General features: G+C 40.5%; 1 protein-coding gene across 5 annotated transcripts in view; it reads right to left on the bottom strand.

Annotated features, from left to right (window-relative positions):
* Nucleotides 1-850: 850 nt before the first annotated feature.
* The window catches only part of pde4d (phosphodiesterase 4D, cAMP-specific), a 210,160-nt gene continuing 193,712 nt past the window's right edge, over nt 851-17,298 (bottom strand). For all 5 annotated transcript variants that reach the window (XM_034692165.1, XM_034692163.1, XM_034692164.1 and 2 more), the window contains 9 exons: nt 11,257-11,350; nt 9,904-10,079; nt 9,623-9,721; nt 9,349-9,513; nt 8,858-8,957; nt 6,731-6,885; nt 6,488-6,610; nt 4,883-5,065; nt 851-4,718 (listed from right to left, as the gene is read on the bottom strand). In XM_034692165.1, coding sequence (XP_034548056.1) covers nt 4,185-4,718; nt 4,883-5,065; nt 6,488-6,610; nt 6,731-6,885; nt 8,858-8,957; nt 9,349-9,513; nt 9,623-9,721; nt 9,904-10,079; nt 11,257-11,350 — 1,629 coding nt within the window. In that variant the 3' untranslated portion in view covers nt 851-4,184. The remainder of the gene's footprint in view (nt 4,719-4,882; nt 5,066-6,487; nt 6,611-6,730; nt 6,886-8,857; nt 8,958-9,348; nt 9,514-9,622; nt 9,722-9,903; nt 10,080-11,256; nt 11,351-17,298) is intronic.

Genomic DNA, 17,298 nt, shown 5'->3' with positions numbered 1-17,298 from the left:
CTGCATCACTCGTCATCCAGAGTTCCCTGCCTTACAGGAGGTTTGCTTGTTTGAACCTATGGTTTGAACCGATACTGCTACTTGATCCCGCTACGTGCTTGTTGATCCAAACAGCTGATCGGCGTGTATCCGTGCTCATGCAGCGGAAGAACACCGGTCTGCGAGGTGCGTCAGAAAATAGTGCCAAAGCAAAGGGGGTTTCTGACGGCAAACTAAATAGCTCCATTTTTTTCTACTGGTGCATGCATTTGCACTGTGATGAGTGCCTGGACCATATTTTCTTAACTTTGGCGAAATTACGCGAAATAGGAGGCCCCGTCCGCAGAAAAACACAGCCTAGCTTACCTGCCGGTCCTCTGGGAATTTTCTCATTAAAGGAGAAGAGCTCACCGGCACTCACTGTGGCTAACAGGAGCAATAGTGTACTGTAACTCATACAACCCCACTCCACAAAAACTGAAATATCCCTTTAAGATAACTGAGAAAGTTGGAGTAACCTTTCATATTCTTTAGCATAGATGGACGAAAAGCTTATGTTATCACAAAGACTGCTGGTAGAACTGCTGGTTGTACTTGTTCCTGACTGACTAAATAAGTGAAAAATTTGGACACACTCTTCTAAAAAGTGTATTATTAGAATCTCTCACTGAAGCTCATGACCAAAATATACTGAGCAGACTGACTGGATTAGGTGCGAGACACTTCTCACACTGAAAACATCAGTGGAAAGCTGCTTTAATGCCAAATATAGAATGTGTATTGAAGAATTTCCTCTTATCAGTGAAGGAAACGTCATCCAGCTCACACAAAGACTTTAAAACCTGAAAAAAGACCACAAATAACTAACAGGTAGGCAGAATCAACCCATGCTTTTATTTAATCCATTGCATATAAAAACTTTTTTTTCATCGTTTTTCATTTTTTTTACACAAAGTTGTATGATCTACAGTGCTATCCAATAGACTGCAATTAACAAGGAATCCATTAAAATAACATTTTAATTGTCTTGTGAAACTTCCAGACAAGTTGGCATTCTAAAGACATAACCCAAAAAATAATTGTCCTGAAGACCTTTTTTTAAAGTTACAGTTTGTGTTTTTCCTTTCATACCATAAAAATAGAACACATAATGAGAAAAGAACCCACTGTTTCCATTGGTCCAGGGCTGTTTAGAATCTACAGTATGTGTGTCAAAATAAGAGTCCCTGCTTCAGGGACAATGATGCACTCACCCAAACCCTTATCTAACCCACCCCAATCCCCCAAATACTCCCCTTCACTACAGAAACATACTAAACCCTCATCCTCTCCAGGCAGAAAAATGTCAGTGGTTTTGGATATTGCAAGTAATGTGAGTGGAAGTGTGGGCCGAGCATAGATAAGCAACACACTGTCAGTGTTTCAGCCATAATTAATGCAGCAGTGGCTGAACATGCAGGTGTGTCTCTAAGCCTCTGTGCATCGTAGGTTGTGGTCAAGCTGCAACTTCACAGTCCTTCAGTGCCCTGTTCAGTGTTTGTAGCTGTAATCAAACCATGAGGATGCAGGTGACACTGCAGTAGTTCTGCACAGACAGCACAGTTACTCCAGCATCTTTATAATCCCAGTGGTTGTGTCACAGCTTTGAGTGTATTTCAGGGCATGAGGAATGTGGAAGTTGCGCACACCAGGTTCTACAGCATTTTCAACTCTTGGACATCCGGCTATAGGCCACAAATCACTCAAGTAGCAAATCTCTAACTCCTAGTTGGCCTGAATCCCTGCAGAATTATACACTGGCAATATATTTCCCGGTGCTTTAATAGAGTAATTTGTGTTTGGCTGTGATAGTAAAAAGGCAACACGTTCAAATTCACGACAGGAGATCAGGCCAACCTGAGCCATAAAGATTCACTAATGCAGCAAAAGAGAACTAGGAAATTAAATAGGAAAAGAAAGGCTAAAAGGAAATGACATGCGTTGAATTTAAGGCACAGCCCATGGGCCAAGGAACAGTTTCTTTTTACAAAACAATTTGGCTTTCCCCCTCTCGTCACTGAGCTAGTTCTCAGGCAAGCAAACATGTCGATGATGGATCATTTTTACACTGAAGCTCATGTGTAAGAAACATTCTCTCAACAAGAGGTACGTAATACAGCCACACCATCACCAAAAGGGATGATAAGAATCAACCATTTACGACAAACGGCATTATGATAGTAATAACATTAATAATTATATATTATATACAGCACAATAAATATATGTTTGTAAACAGCGATAAAACCAGAATCTTTTATTACAGGTAAGGGCATCGGGTGAGGATGAAAACAACAGAGAGAGAGAGAAAAATAAAAATCTTGGCACAAAATGAAAGATTAAATAAAAAGTTCTGAAATGACACATTATTAAAACAAGCACTCTTAAAAAAGCAGTGTGCAGTATTTCAAGTTTTTTCTGGTTTTTTACATGTGGTATATTTTATGTACACAGAGAGGGGAAAAAGTATATTTGGGTATTGTAACTGGCAAGCCTGTACTGTGGTTTATGCTACAGTAAAATATGTACTGTACCACATTTATATTGCAAAAAAGACTCAACAAATAGAAAAATATAGCAATAAATAATAGCATGAGGTGTCAAGTGAAAAGTGAGAGAGACATGGAAAAAGGAAGAGACTCTTTAGAATTAAAGAGGGAGTGTTTTGGCAAGTTGAAACATATCAAAAACATTAAAGTGGTGATATAAGAATATATCAGTGCATTAGAGGATCTACGTAAAGGATAGTCGTCTCTGGTAACTACTTAACGGAGCTGATTGTCTTGTCAAAAACAAAACAGCAACTGGGTTTGATGTTGTGATGTCAAGATTTTTTGATGAGGATAAGTTGTGGCTGGAAAGAAGCGAGTACGCTGCTGTTGCTAATGAGAGAATTATAAAAATGGGCACAAAAAAATATAAAGGTGAGGGCAATAAAAGCTTTTACAACATTGATATAAAATCACCCCAGTAGTTTTTATCACCATTACTATTTCTGTATACACAGAGCACTAATCAAGCTTCTAAAAAAAGTGCTTTTTGTATCAACTACAAAGCATTGCATTGTCTCAGGATGTGTTCAAAAGAACTGCAGGCAACGATAATAAAATTCAAAGGCTTCATCCACATCACAAACGATTTCATTGAAGGTAAAGCATAAGACTTCAGGTTCCTGCTTCCTTATCCATGAAAACTTTCACTAAAATAAAAGCTAGAATGAATAAATCCCAAATTTAAACTCACAGAATGAACCAAAGAGAATGTAGTGGTATGTGAACTGTAGTATAAATGCTATTGGAGCAAGTGCAAACAGCTCAGAAAACTTCTAATTTCATCCAGCCATGAAGGTATCCTTCATCACACTGAATATCTGAGACACATTTCACCCCATTGGTTCCCCAAAGTCCTCTAATCTTCTTCGCTAACAAACAAAGCCTAAGATTGCAAAAGTAAAGTCTAGAAAATATCTGAATCTTACATACAGTACGATACAAAAATTAAAGAGGTCTAGGACAGCGTCTCAGCTGTGTAGATTTGAGCTTTGTATCAGTCAGGTATTTCAAGGAAGACTTCCATATCAGAAATGTGTCTCGAAAAGCTCCCCAGTGTGCTGCAGCTTTAATCTCTGCGCCGTCCCATCAGGTGTTCAGCTGAACGGCAGCATTAAATGCCTCCTAATTTGCAATGGTGAGGAAATGACCGAATTGAGAACGGAGGGTTCTCCTTGAACACACCGATAACCGTTTCCAGAGAAGAGTATGGGCACTTGATAAAAACACAGAAACACTGCTAAACTTTCAGGCAAGGCTGAGACAAAGCGGAGGGGAAGGGGGAATTGGATCTCATGAGTCGTATGTCAAAAATGTCCATGTCAAAAATGTAAGCTTATAACGGAGAGGTGTAAAAGTGAAATAAAGACACACCACTTCAGTACAAACGGGAATGGAAAGGAGGTTTCCTGAGTGCAAAAAAACTTGAAGAAGTACCGGTGGGCGTGTCTGAAAGCCGACAGGAGGAGTGGTCACGGTGGAGAGCAGCGCACGCTTTGGAACCATAAACATGGATGTATAAAAAACACAGACAAACTCCACAAAACCCCAAAAATATTCTATAAATAATCTGTCATTACTAAGAAGAACAGTTCATCAGGTGCTGTCCACAAACTGCTATGTATGAGGGCTTTTCTCATTTTCCTCTTCCTCCTCTTCCTCCTCCTCCTCCGCTACCTCCTCCTCCACTACACACGGTTGCGAGCAGGGCGTCTCCCCCTCCTCCGGTACCTCTTCCTCCTCCTCCTCCTCCTCCTCCTCGTCTTCCCCCACCTGTTCGTCCAAAGGAATCTCAGTAGATTCAGAGTCCTGCGTACAGAGCGTTTTAGAGTCAGTACAGCTGTTTTCCTCCTCCTCTTCTTCCTCCTCTTCCTCCTCCTCCTCCTCCTCCTCAGGCTGGCTGCCGCTGTCTTTCTCAGTGTCTGACTCCCCGTCCTCCTCCAGGGTGAGCTCAAACTGGAACTTGTCCCCTCCTGGGGGTCGCGTGCCGTCTTCGGACTCGTCTAGGGCAGGAGAAGGGCTCTGGGGGATGGTGCTTTGGTACCACTCCCTGTTGTCCTCCAACGTGTCCAAAATGTCCTGGGCGTCAGGATGGACCAGGTCAGCCCACGTCTCCCACAGAGGGTGAACGATATAGTCTATGAAACCAACCTGTAGGACACACAGGAGGAAAATCAGTTGATGAGTGTGTGCCTCTATGCAGAATGTACTTGCATGTGTGTGTGTGTGTGTGTGTGTGTGTGTGTGTGTGCGTGTGTGTGTGCGTGAGCGTGCATGCGTGGGTGTGTGTGCTTGCGTATGCGTGTGTGTGTTACCTGGCTCTTTTCTACTGAGGCGTTGTGTTTGTCACACATTGGGCTGATCTCCATGCCCCGCTCCCGCTCTCGGTCTCCTTGGCTGAAGAACTCCTCCATGATGCGGTCCGTCCACTGTCGGTACAGCTGCAGAGGCTTGGTGGGGTTGCTCAGGTCTGCACAATGCACCATGTTCTGGAGGACCTGAAATGCAGGAAATAACTATGTGTCAAACAATATGGCCATGTGATCTGTGATGTCAGACAGGTTGAAGCATAACAGTTACATTTGAAAACAACGTGAGCTGTGTGCTAGGACAGTTTGATAATTGCAAACTTTTGATATTATGTTTACGTTAATTTATTTGCACAATCAAAAGAAAATACACACAAAAAAAGAGCAAAGATAAATAATATACTGTGCAGGAAGTGGCAGAAAACTCAGAGAGCTTATTTGAAGCCTCCACCCAAATAGTGTTCTTATATCAGAAATGTATTAAAAAATACTAAATTGACACATATAAAGACAATAGTTGATACTAAAAATAAAATAACATAAGAATATACAAAATTAACAATTAATATAAATACAGTTATTACATCAACATATTTCAAAAGTACAAAATATGAATATGATGTGTATGGACACCTGTTTTTGAATATGTGGTTGAGCATGATGAGTAAAATTAAGTAACAGTGGTTAAAAGTTTTTTCAAGCATCCTTTATAACATTTTAAAGATAAACAGTTTTTCGCCACATTGGAATAAATATTCCAGAATTTGCTGCCCCTGAAACGTATTGAGAATTGACTTCTACAAGTAAATCATTCAGGAGGATGAAGAAATAAAGTTTGACGAGTTGATTAAGAGTGGACCTGTGAATTTAATTTGAAGTAAGACTTGAAGTGATCAGGGATATTCCCTACATGCTGTATTTTATACAAAAGACACATATTTGAAATATATTAATGTTATAGATATTAAGAAGCTGGAGTTTCTGAAACAAAGGAGCAGATGAGAGTACTACTACAGATTAGTAGTACTGTATTTCATGTACTGCATATACTATATATACTATATAAAATAAACACATGCAGCCACTATGACTTCATCCATTGGCTTGTGGATTTCACTTTTAAACCATTAAGTTTGTTGTCAAAGCTATTTCCATCTCTGTTTTTGGTGATTTTGTTCGACATGGTGGATAAGCATTGCTACATCGCTATCCTTGTTTACAAGTCACATTGGTAGCCAATCGTTGATAATAAGAAGCCACACTCTGACGCATACCCTGTTCAACTGTCAATGTTGCCCTAAATGGGACCATTATAACTACAAACTGACACCCCAAACTCACAGGGGAAATCTATGTAGGGGTAATGAATACTTATAAAGTACAACAATTTTCTCATCTAGGTTCATGTAATAGGAGTACTTTTTACAAGCAGTGAAGTCCCGCCCTGCTGGCCATTACAGACTGTGGCACCCTGTTTCACTTTTTACATCAAGGGGCTATACCCACATGGTATAATGTCTCTGCTCACATTAGCATGTTAGCCTTTCATGCAAATCACAGCAGCACAGTGATATGGAGGTTGCTGTAATTAATCTGCGACTTTATTCTGACCTGTATCCTGTCAGAGTAGTTGTCCAGCAGCAAGACACCCGAGCTGGTCACCTTCTTGGTTTCCACCATCGTTTTCAGATCAGCCAGTAGATTCATGTGCTTGGACATGTCTGTTGCTAGCACCTGGAAAAACCTCAAACAGTTAGTATTCAACATGAACAACAATGATTGACTGATCATTCTGCTTTTATTCTGTCTGTTCACTCAGTAGCGATTATAAAGAAGAGATGTAATTTGACTCACGATGTCAATGACCATCTTTCGCAGTGATTGTCTTTGTTTTTTGGTCAGGTTTTGGAAGATGTCACAGTTCTCTTCTTGTAGAAGCTTAAAACCCACTGCGAGATGGTGGTTCTCCAGCACCGATGAGTCATTGTACATCAGCGCTAGCTCTGAGTCTGCACAAAACACACAATTGATTATTTAGTGTGTGGAAGTTTGAACAGTGCATAGGGTTCAAAAATAGCATAACATGAGAAATACAGGCTACTTGTTCACATTCGTCATATGCAACCAAGAGCATCTTTTACACATAGTGTGCTTATTAGATTGCTGACATGCTTTCCCCAAATTCTACATGTATCATCCAGCTCTCGCTTCGTGACTGGCAGAAGAAAGCCCCAGCTTGCTCTCGCTGCGAGGTTTCCCTGCTCGGGTCATCTAGAGGACCTCTCTCTGTATTTAGATTGTCCATTAAGATGCATTAGTCTTGGCCACAGAGGAGCAGAGCAGCAGAGGGGAGAAAGGGGATCCTGCTCCGTTGCTCCGTGGCTGACAGAAGATAACTGTGGTAGTTTCTGACAGGGATGACTCACACTGCCTTTGCAGGGATTCCCCATGTGGGCTTATGGGAAGCACAACACTTTTGTGCATTTAGTGTCTAGACTGCACTAGACTGTGTCTTGTCTCTTCTGATAAGGGCTTAGTAATACCCTTACGTAACACTCACAATTGTAACGGTGCAAAGACAGGCCGTTTAAAGTGATGCCCAGGGGACATTAACTTAATTTGTTTGTGTTTTCCTCTGAAGTGCCGAATCAAGATGATATTTGTGGCACCTCCGGCCACGAGCGAGTGAGTCAGTTAGAGCGGGGGGAGAGCAGAGGTTCAGTTGCTTGCCAAAGGACACTCAGGTTTTAAACACAAAAACATGAGCCCAGTTAGTTTTGTAATAGGCCAGGTTCAATACTAACTGTGGATTATGTGCCATTTAGTCATGTCCGCAGTTTTGATGTTATTTTTCCAGAACTGAGATCATTAGTCTTTGTGATCTCTGCCAGGACTTAATACGGATGTGAATGAAAAAGTACATTTCATAAATGGAAAACGCAACATCTTCCCAGAAAGAGATAATACTGTGGAAGTATTTAAATGTTATTTTTCTAGGCAGTGAAAACCATAAATTAAAGTGGATAAAATCACCACTGAATTTTCCCTATTGCTGAAGTTTTGGTCGTTGTTTACTATTTCCAAGTTAGAAAAATTAGGCGATGAACCATAAGGAATCAAAGTTTGGGATGTTATCTTTTTGAGCCAATGCAAAGGGTATGACTTTGCAAAGTTTACCACAAAATGTATCCATTTGACCTGGTTGTCATCAGCTTTTAAACCTACATATTATTTGACCAACATTACAAATCAAAAGCTGAACAGGACATAATTACATTTCAAAATAAAATTTTAAAACAAAGGTCAGTCTGATTGACTGAAAAGCTTAGTATGGGGGTAGATATCGCAACAGTCAATGTAACAACCAACACCGTCTGTAGCTACCTTCTTGGTAAGATACCACTGAAGTAAATCATGAATTATCATGAATCATGAATTATTTCTATATTTACAATTTATGTCTGATTAAACTTCTTCTCAGTAGTTTTAATTCCACATGATATCTCCACAAGTTTTCCTATGTTGCGCAGCCTAGATTAAAGTATCACTAATGTTTTTTCTGTCCTGGCACAAATGATCCGTTGCTAAAGGAGGAGGGCATCGTTCAGGAAGGTATTGATTGATCTCCTCTTTGAACTCCTCAGTCTTGGAGTCACATGTCACAGACCTTCACACCTGACTAAAAAGGCACATGCTGGTGGAAACACGAACATGTGCCTTGGTGTATACGTAAAGATGTGCATGTGAGTTCTGTTTCAAACATTTGCACATTACATACGCCCTCAAGTTTTATTAATATATGCATTTTCAGTCATATGACAGGCAAACGGTGTGCAAAATGCAATCTCATATGTGTTAGTGAGACAGGCGACAGTGTTCGTTCTCACCTGATTATCAGACTGTGAGTGTGTGCTCATGTTTGTGAATGACACCACTGAGGCACTGATGTAGCTGCTAACACAGCGCCGTATTTAGACTTACTGGTGTTGATGAGGAACTGGTTGGAGACTCCAGGATGGTCCACGTCATGAATTGCACTGGCGAAGATTGCAGCTAGGATCTCAAGGTCTGTGAACACAGCCTGGATGAAAAGAAGGAAAGGAGAAGGAAAGAGGGAGGGCAGAGTGATGAGCCAATCACATCGTGTGACAAAAATATCCTTGCGAGTTAGAGCCATTGATTGTACTTTGAGCATGAGTTTGATTGAAGCTGATTGTGGGAGCGTGCGGTGCACTTGTGTGAAAGTCTATACGTCTGTGCAAGTGTGTTTACTGGTGTGTGTGTGTGAGTGTGTGTGTGCCTGTGTGTGTTTGTCTGTGTGTGTGTGTGCCTGTGTGTGTGTGTGTGTGTGTGTGTGTGTGTGTGTGTGTGTGTGTGTGTGTGTGTGTGTGTGTGTGTGTGTTTGTCTGTGTGTCTGTGTGTGTGTGTGTGTGTGTCTGTGTGTCTGTGTGCGTGTTGTGTATGTGGCTCACCTCAAGGGCGGGGGTGGATAGCAGCACGTGAGTTGACTGGGTGACGTCAGCAGCATGAATGTTGTTATGGTAGGCCACATCTCCGTGATAATGGTCTTCTAAGGTCATCAGGTATGTTATAAAGGTGTCAAGTGGAATTTTAAATGTTTTTAACAAGTCTCTCTCCTGCAAACCAGAAAACAGAGGAGTGAGTTTATTGTCAAGATAATGTCACAGCTCAGCTGGCTATTTATTTTGATGTAAAGATTAGATACAAATTATTATTTTTTTTTACCTGGAATATCGTGTACATCATGACTGTCAGTGGCCGATTCCCAGAGAACTCTGAGATTTTAAAAACGTTAAGGCCCCATTTATTTACATGCTCCAGCTCCTGAAATACAAAACAGACACTATTAGAAAAACATCCTTTGTTTCCTATTTTACTTTATTATTTCCCGAGTCCCTGAACAAATATATTCATCAAATACTGATCACTGTCTTTATGTGGATGTGTAATATATTCTAGCTGCTGCACAGGCTGTGCGTAGTCTTTCCCAGGACACTTGAACATACCTTTGCGAGTTCGTCCTCAGTCTCCGTCTTGACTCCGAAGCGAGGGATATTGGAGTTTGTGAGGCTGGAGGAGTGTTGCAGCTTTTTCACCCCACTGATCTGAGACATGGGCTTGTTCTTCTTCTCCTTCTCCTTCTGCGTCTGAGGGGACGGCATCTCCACTTCATGCTGTTTGTCTACAGAGGGGCAGTGAAACAAAAGACGGAGGTCAGTATGAGGAAGATTGAGTCTTATGTCACACAATTCAGTTTGTGTTTATCTTGGAGAGACAGAATGTTCTGAGTGTTGCCTACAGCGCAGGGGAAAACAATACATGGTTCTCCATCGACTTTGTGTTGCATAAAAGGTGCCTACTTGTAGCTTTTGTCTGCAATCAAAATAACCAAGAGATGTTGTGTGACTTTAAGCACTACCAATAAGGTGAAGAACCCAGAAGTAAGGGTTTTAAGCAACAAAAGTGAGTGAAGGCAGTCTGACCTGGGGCATCAAAAGGTAGAAAAGGAAACCTTTATGACCTTAATCTCTGTCATTTTACAGACTAAGCTGGCTTAGCCTTTCATTCTTGTATGTTAAAATAATGATCTCACCGCTTGATTCTTTCAAATAGTTGTGTAAATATAAGCATATTAGCTTCTATCCATTTAGTGAAGTAATTGATCAAGGAAAAAGACGGTATGGAGACGGGACACCGACACAGAAAAACAGTACTTGGTTTGTCAAAACACATTTCTTTGTCTTCTATAAAAAGGGTGCTATGATAATCCTTTGACCAGTTTTTGTTTTAAGCTAATTAATAGCCTTTTTTTCAGCCTTTAAACAATTGGTTGCAAATTGGGCCATGTATTTTCCCCCTCTGGTAACTACAGGCCACATAATATGAAATATTGCATACTGTTAATCCATTAAAAACACCCAGCTTTCCGGCACCAGTTTGGCTTTGTGGTTAAATCGTACTTGGAAAGAGAGAGGCTATAATCCTCCACGAGGGTGGTCGGGGAATCTGACCTGCAGCCCTTTGCCGCATGTCATTCCCTGCTCTCTCTCCCGGTTACCTGCTCTATTCACTGTTCTGTCCTCTTAAAAAAAGGCATAAAAGCCCAAAAATGAAGTAAAATTTAAAACACTGAGCTTATATGTGTTATCTATACCTTTTTGCAGTTTGTGGATAAAACCTGTGGCAATGTTTCAGATATAAAAAGTCCTCATAGTTGAAAGATGAGCTCAGGTAAATCATGTGTTTTTCTACAGACTCACACCGAGGGTAATTCACTTTCTTATTCTTTACTTTTCCGGCAAGATGGAGTTTTTGTTTTAACACAGACTAGTGAGTCTCTCTTCTTCGTCATCACTCACCTAGGAAGGTGCTGGAGATGAACTCAGACACCTGGTTCCCTGAGCGGCTCATCTCTGATAGATGAGTCAGCTCCCGGTTCAACATCCTTTTGAACTGAAAGAAAGACAAACACACACACACACACACACACACACACACACACACACACACACACACACACACACACACACACACACACACACACACACACACACACACACACACACACACACAAAGATTAGAGGTTTCAAATAGTACAAAGGATGCTTTTGCTTTTCTATTTTTCAGGTTGCTGGTATACGACTTGTACTTAGAACCATTGAACACATAAATGCATAAATAACATATCTATAATGACTGAATCTATAACACAACTCAGGGTCTGAATGAACCATTAACTATAAATGTCCACAAATATTTCTGAGGAGAACAGAAAGTGTGAAGGACCTGCAGGAAAGAGACCCTAACACAATCTGAAAGATATAAATGTGGAGATGTGGAGCACATTTTCATGATGTCAACATTATAACCATAGACCCTCCTGCTGGCTGCGATCTTTAAAAAAAGGATTCATGAAATTTCCAATCACGTCACAGGAGCTGTACCCAGGAATGTCCCCATTTCTGGGGTAAAACACACTCACAGAAACACACACACGCAGAGCGGGTCAGAGGGCCGGTGCCACGGATATACGTAACCAGTAACCCATTTTCCTAGATTTTTTTATTTCTGTTTCGTATCTTCACTGCATGCTCCCCTTTCTATCTCCCCTGCCTTGTTTCCTCCCCTCTCTCTTGTGCCTTATTACAGTGGTGGGCCCAAATTAGCCCTGGCTTCTGATTTGAAGACAACGTGATTGACGTGGAGGAGAATGCTTGAAATGAAGTATTTTCCATAGTAGTTGCGAAACGACAGAGTTACAAAACAGATTGCAAAACAAAATAAAAAGGCCCAAAAGAAAGAAAAGCTCTCAAGCAAAAGCTGCTGCACCGTCTGAATGTGTCTGTCTGCTGCTGCCCAAATGCATTATGTATGTATATTGATTTATAATAGGAATCAATAGTGATCACTTAAAATAGACCATTACAGCACAGCTGAGTGCTTACTGCGCAATTGTATTCTGACAGCCTATTGAATAACACCCACGGGCATTCATTGGGTGGCTTTTTAAAATGGAGACACAAGAAGCAAAGGAGCATCTGCTGTGTGCTTTTGTCAGGTAAAAGAGCCAGTGGAGTAGAAACGCAACCAATACAGTCCTGAAGAGCTTTTTACACAGGATTATTAAGAGGACTACATTTATTATGGGAGGAATCTGCTGGATAAAACAGCAGGTGTAAGAAATACAAATTATTAACAGCTATGTTGTGTTAAATCTGTGATATGGACAACGACGTAAGCGCAATAATCAAATGATTAACAGGAATTGCCTTTTAAAGTTCAGATAGTGGCTGAAACTCTACCCCAAAAATATTCTCTGGTACATCAAACACTACGGAGCAACCCCGGCTACTCAGAGAATTTATGACCTGAAAAGACGTCACAGAGCTTCTACTGCTTTAATCCCATTTGGAAGAGTCTTCAAGGTTTTAAAGTCTGAATTAAATAAGTATCAAACAGTTTACAAGTGGAATAAAAGTGTCTCTGCTGTTAAATTCAAACTGAAAAATAAAAATGTATTAATGTAATTTTCAATGTACATCCACGCTTATCTACTCTATTAAAAGTGCAGCACAAACACCGTCGGCTCTCCAAATCAAAGATACATTAAACGGACAATGATCCAGAATTGACACACCTATACAGTAGAGAACTGGGCAACATGTAAATGAGGGACTAAAAGTACTCTCCATCTGTGCACATACAACCCATCTTGAAACTCAACTAGACTCTGACATTCATTTTAATAAATCTTATTATACTACATAACCAACTGAACGGTCAAAACACACCAATACTAGACCGTATCTTACCTTTATATATCCCCAGGACACAGACAGCAGATAATTTGCTTCAGGCATTTTGATAAAACAACAAAGTTAATCCGGAAAGACAAAAGTGTAGGATTATGACCTCCAAAAACTGTTCTGTTGATGAAAGCGCTACACAGCTTGTGAAACAGACTCAGTCCTGTGAAAGTCCTCAACCTGAAGTGGTTCAGTGTAATTCAGCCGTTCAGAGCCCATGCATGAAGCATCATAATCCTGTCTCTGGAATATCCACAGAAACGATCCCATGTCCTGGGAAGAAGACAGGAAAAGCAGAATCTGGAAGATGAGTGGTAAGAATGTTGCCCCCCAAAAATCCGATGAGAGCATATCGTGACCACACAAACTGTTATACACACTGACGTGTGCGCACACACACACACACTCTGATAGGAGGACACACTGCTGAGGTTGTGAATAATTGATGATGGTGCGGATGCTTGGTAGATGCCAAAGCACCAGGACAGCAAAAATGTTTCTGTCAACGGCGTCCAAACAGAGCTGGCTGCCTGATTCTGTGTGTGTGACACACGCTCCCATGTGAAGAGCACAGGCTGCTCCACTCTCTGTGTCACACAACGGCAGCCTATCAGGGCCCAGACATCAAAGAAGTGTGAGCTCATCAGTAGCTCTGATTGGTTTGGATTGGAGTAGAGTTGAGGTCACCTGCTGTGTGATTGGCTGGGACTGAAGTCAGTGGAAAATCTACCCTTTCCCTTTTCCTTCCATTCCTGCAGTGCAGCAGCATGTGATTTTGTGTGTGTGTGTAAATTAAGTGCATGTGCATTTATGTGTATGCAAGATATAGTTACACTACATGCAATAATATGTGGGTGTGTGTTGAATGACCTAACCTTCTGTACAGTATGATGCACAAGCACAGGTTACCTCATCCAACATGGTACTGAATAGAAAGACTGAGGTAACGCTTCCATGCCAGTATTCACAGGAGGTGAGTCACAGTATTCTCAGCATTCAGGTGATGTAAATACATGAAAACTAATTGATGTTGCAGGAAAGAATGAGCGTCACAGTCGTTTGAAGTGGGCTCACTAGCGAGAAACTGAAAGAGCGTTGTCCACACAGGGTGGGGTGTGTGTCACTGAGCTCAAAGGGTCAATGCTGCGGACAGAAACAAAGATCCGACCTTAACAAAGAAAATGTTTATATGGAGTAATGTCCATTGGGAACAGTATAAAAACAATTAAAACAAAATGTGAGTGGATAAATACACAACTCTTTCTGAACATAATTCATGTCTCTGGCAGCCGTTTATAGTTCAGTTGCACTTAATTATCTGCAGCTTGTTTTTTCTTCTGTCTGATCTGATAGAAAACCACAAAATATCCACTCACAGCATAAAAACACTTCATTGGCCTTAAAAATAAAACACACACCGCAGCCTAGAATATGAGACAGTGTTGAAATAATCTGTCTTTAACTGACATGAAATCTAAATTAAAAAAAAAACTGACATCCACACACAGTCCAAAAAGACACTAGAAAACCCTCTAACCATCACACAGACACACACTAATAGTTGACTCTTCAATGTGGACACACTCCTGACAGGTAATTCAGTGTGTTTGTTTCAGAATAGGACCTAAGTAGCTAAAATCTACCTGTTTATATTTATTACCTTTGTACACTAAATTTGTCATTAGCTGTAAAAACCATACATTCTTTTTTAAACAAGTAGTTACTGCAAGTATCTGCTGTAATCGTTTAACATCTGGGGGTGGCAGAAACAGGTTTTGAATACAACATTGATCTATCATAAACATTTCTCGTCAATATGGAGGTAACAGCAAGGCTCAGATTAACATTGTCATTTTTGTTTCTGTCCACCAGTTGAATAAAAGTCCATTATTTACATTTTTATTTTTGCTCTGTTTTGGTCTCAGCCAAGAAGATGGAAATTTGGTCTTTTAGCTGCTAAATCCTCCACCTTGTCAAACAGATAGCCTTTAACCTGTGGTGGACATTTATCTATTTTCGCAAAAAACAGCTGCGTCCTATTACTGAACTTGAGAGTGAAACATTTCTACTCAGCTATGTAACAATTAGCTTAAAGGTGGTGTGAGGAACTTTTGTTTTGTATTGATTCTGGCGCCCCCCTTGTAGACGAAGTGATGCCTCTTATCTCTTGTCCTATACATGCAAAAGTAGTGTTTTCAACAAAAACCTCATCCTGTTGTCTTTTAACAGCCAACTTTATAGGGCAATGTGATTATTTTCCATGAAAACAGTCAAATAAAGGCTGCTTCTGAAGCAAGATGTCCATCATCTGGTCTGACACCTACCCCCTCAGGGCGGTTTCAGGCATTAAAAATGACAACAGAGAAGGTGTCAGTCTTGCTGCGGATGGTCTTGTTTGCTATTGAAGGTCATAAAGAGCATCAGTATAATTTTTAGTCTGTTTCTCAGCCAGTTCAAAACTCCTCACAGGGCCTTTAACAATTAGCTTAAACTTGCTCTGTAAATTTTTAAAATCAAGTTGTAGTTTTGTAAAGTGTTCACCATAAGGAAAAAATTTCATTTCATTAAATTTGATACAACGTTATTATAACACTGTAGTCTAAATAATGATTGAAAATCTGTAATATTAATAGGAGGTGGTAAAAAGTTGATGGAGAAATGTATCTATGATTGAGAAAATAACTTTCAATCTACTCAACGAACAAAGTTTATCTTGGATCATAAATCAGGCAATGTCTACAACCTATGATGCTTGGATACTGAGAATACTGAGAAGCAGGGTCTCGTCTTTCTGTCTCTTTGTGTTGGTGCATATGTGCTCATACATACGTCGTGCCTCTGTGATGGTCAAGTGGAGAGGACTACATGAATTGAAAAGGGACCCAACCCGCCCCTGCTTACTTTACACCCCACCTGTGCAGGCAGCCTGGCACTGAGAGTAATTTACAGCTATGCTGGAGCAGATGAGACAACAGGCTAACTGAGCTCCAGCAGCTTTGATTGACTCTGAGCCAAGCAGGCCGACACAGGCCCATCAAACACACACTGACACACACACACACAGTAAACTCCCAGCAGAGGCATATACACAAACATTAGGCCCACAGAAACACAAACTCCCACTCCGTGTCAGACAGATATAGCACACACACATATTGATAGCTCTGCCAAGAGGTGTGAACACAAACTATTGGGCAAAAATTGGAAAGTGTCACACCAAGAGTAGCTGTGACTTGTGGGTAATTTGTTCTTTTGTGAGGGCCAAAAATATCCACTCCCTGCTGTATATAGCCCAGGACACCTCCAAATCTCTGATGCATTCGTTTCTTTTCTCATAATCCACATTTATTCTGGTGACAGATGCCTCCCCTCTCTGCTGGAAAGAGAGAGTAGCCACTACTGGTTTCAATTCAGGTGCCACTCACTGTGAAGAACCTGCTGTTCATTCATGATCCAGAAAAATGTGGAGAAGAGAATCCACACAGTAACCAGTGAGGCATTATTTTAAACTTCTAAACAGAATGGAAATAGTGAGAAAACCATTCTATTTAGAATAGTTTAGAGACAGGTCTAGACTGAAGGAGATCTGGCATTTGAGTACGTATTGTAGTAGAGTAAAGGATACATAAATAAATTAATTAATTAATTAATAAATTAATTAATTAATTAATACATTAATAAAATAATAAACTGAACTAATAACTGAGCAGATCTGGAAAAATGAATACAACTTTAAAGTGCCTGAATTTTGGAAGACTGATATTCACAAAGATTATGACGGCTCACAAGTTTTGATCTCTATACATCATTTCATCCTCATGACAACTGCATACAGGGAGGATTTATTTTTCACCCATCGGTTTTCATCACATTAAGGGCTAAGAGTTATGCATATTTAGGGGTATGGCTCACTTGACTGATGGATGAGTGCATAGTAGCTCTTTGCCAGGCTACAAGGTTATTGCCTTAACTTTATCTCTTCCCTGATTTCTAGATCCGCCGAAAGTTAGCTGCAGTCAGCAATTCCAATGTGAACAACATTTTTGAGCTTTATAATGCCTACTCAGAAACCAATAGGTGGCATCACTAAAGCTA

The sequence above is a fragment of the Notolabrus celidotus genome, chromosome 9, assembly GCF_009762535.1.
Source record: "Notolabrus celidotus isolate fNotCel1 chromosome 9, fNotCel1.pri, whole genome shotgun sequence".
NCBI lineage: Eukaryota > Metazoa > Chordata > Actinopteri > Labriformes > Labridae > Notolabrus > Notolabrus celidotus.
Note: the sequence above shows the minus strand (reverse complement) of the source record. Positions and strands in the feature narration are given on the sequence as shown.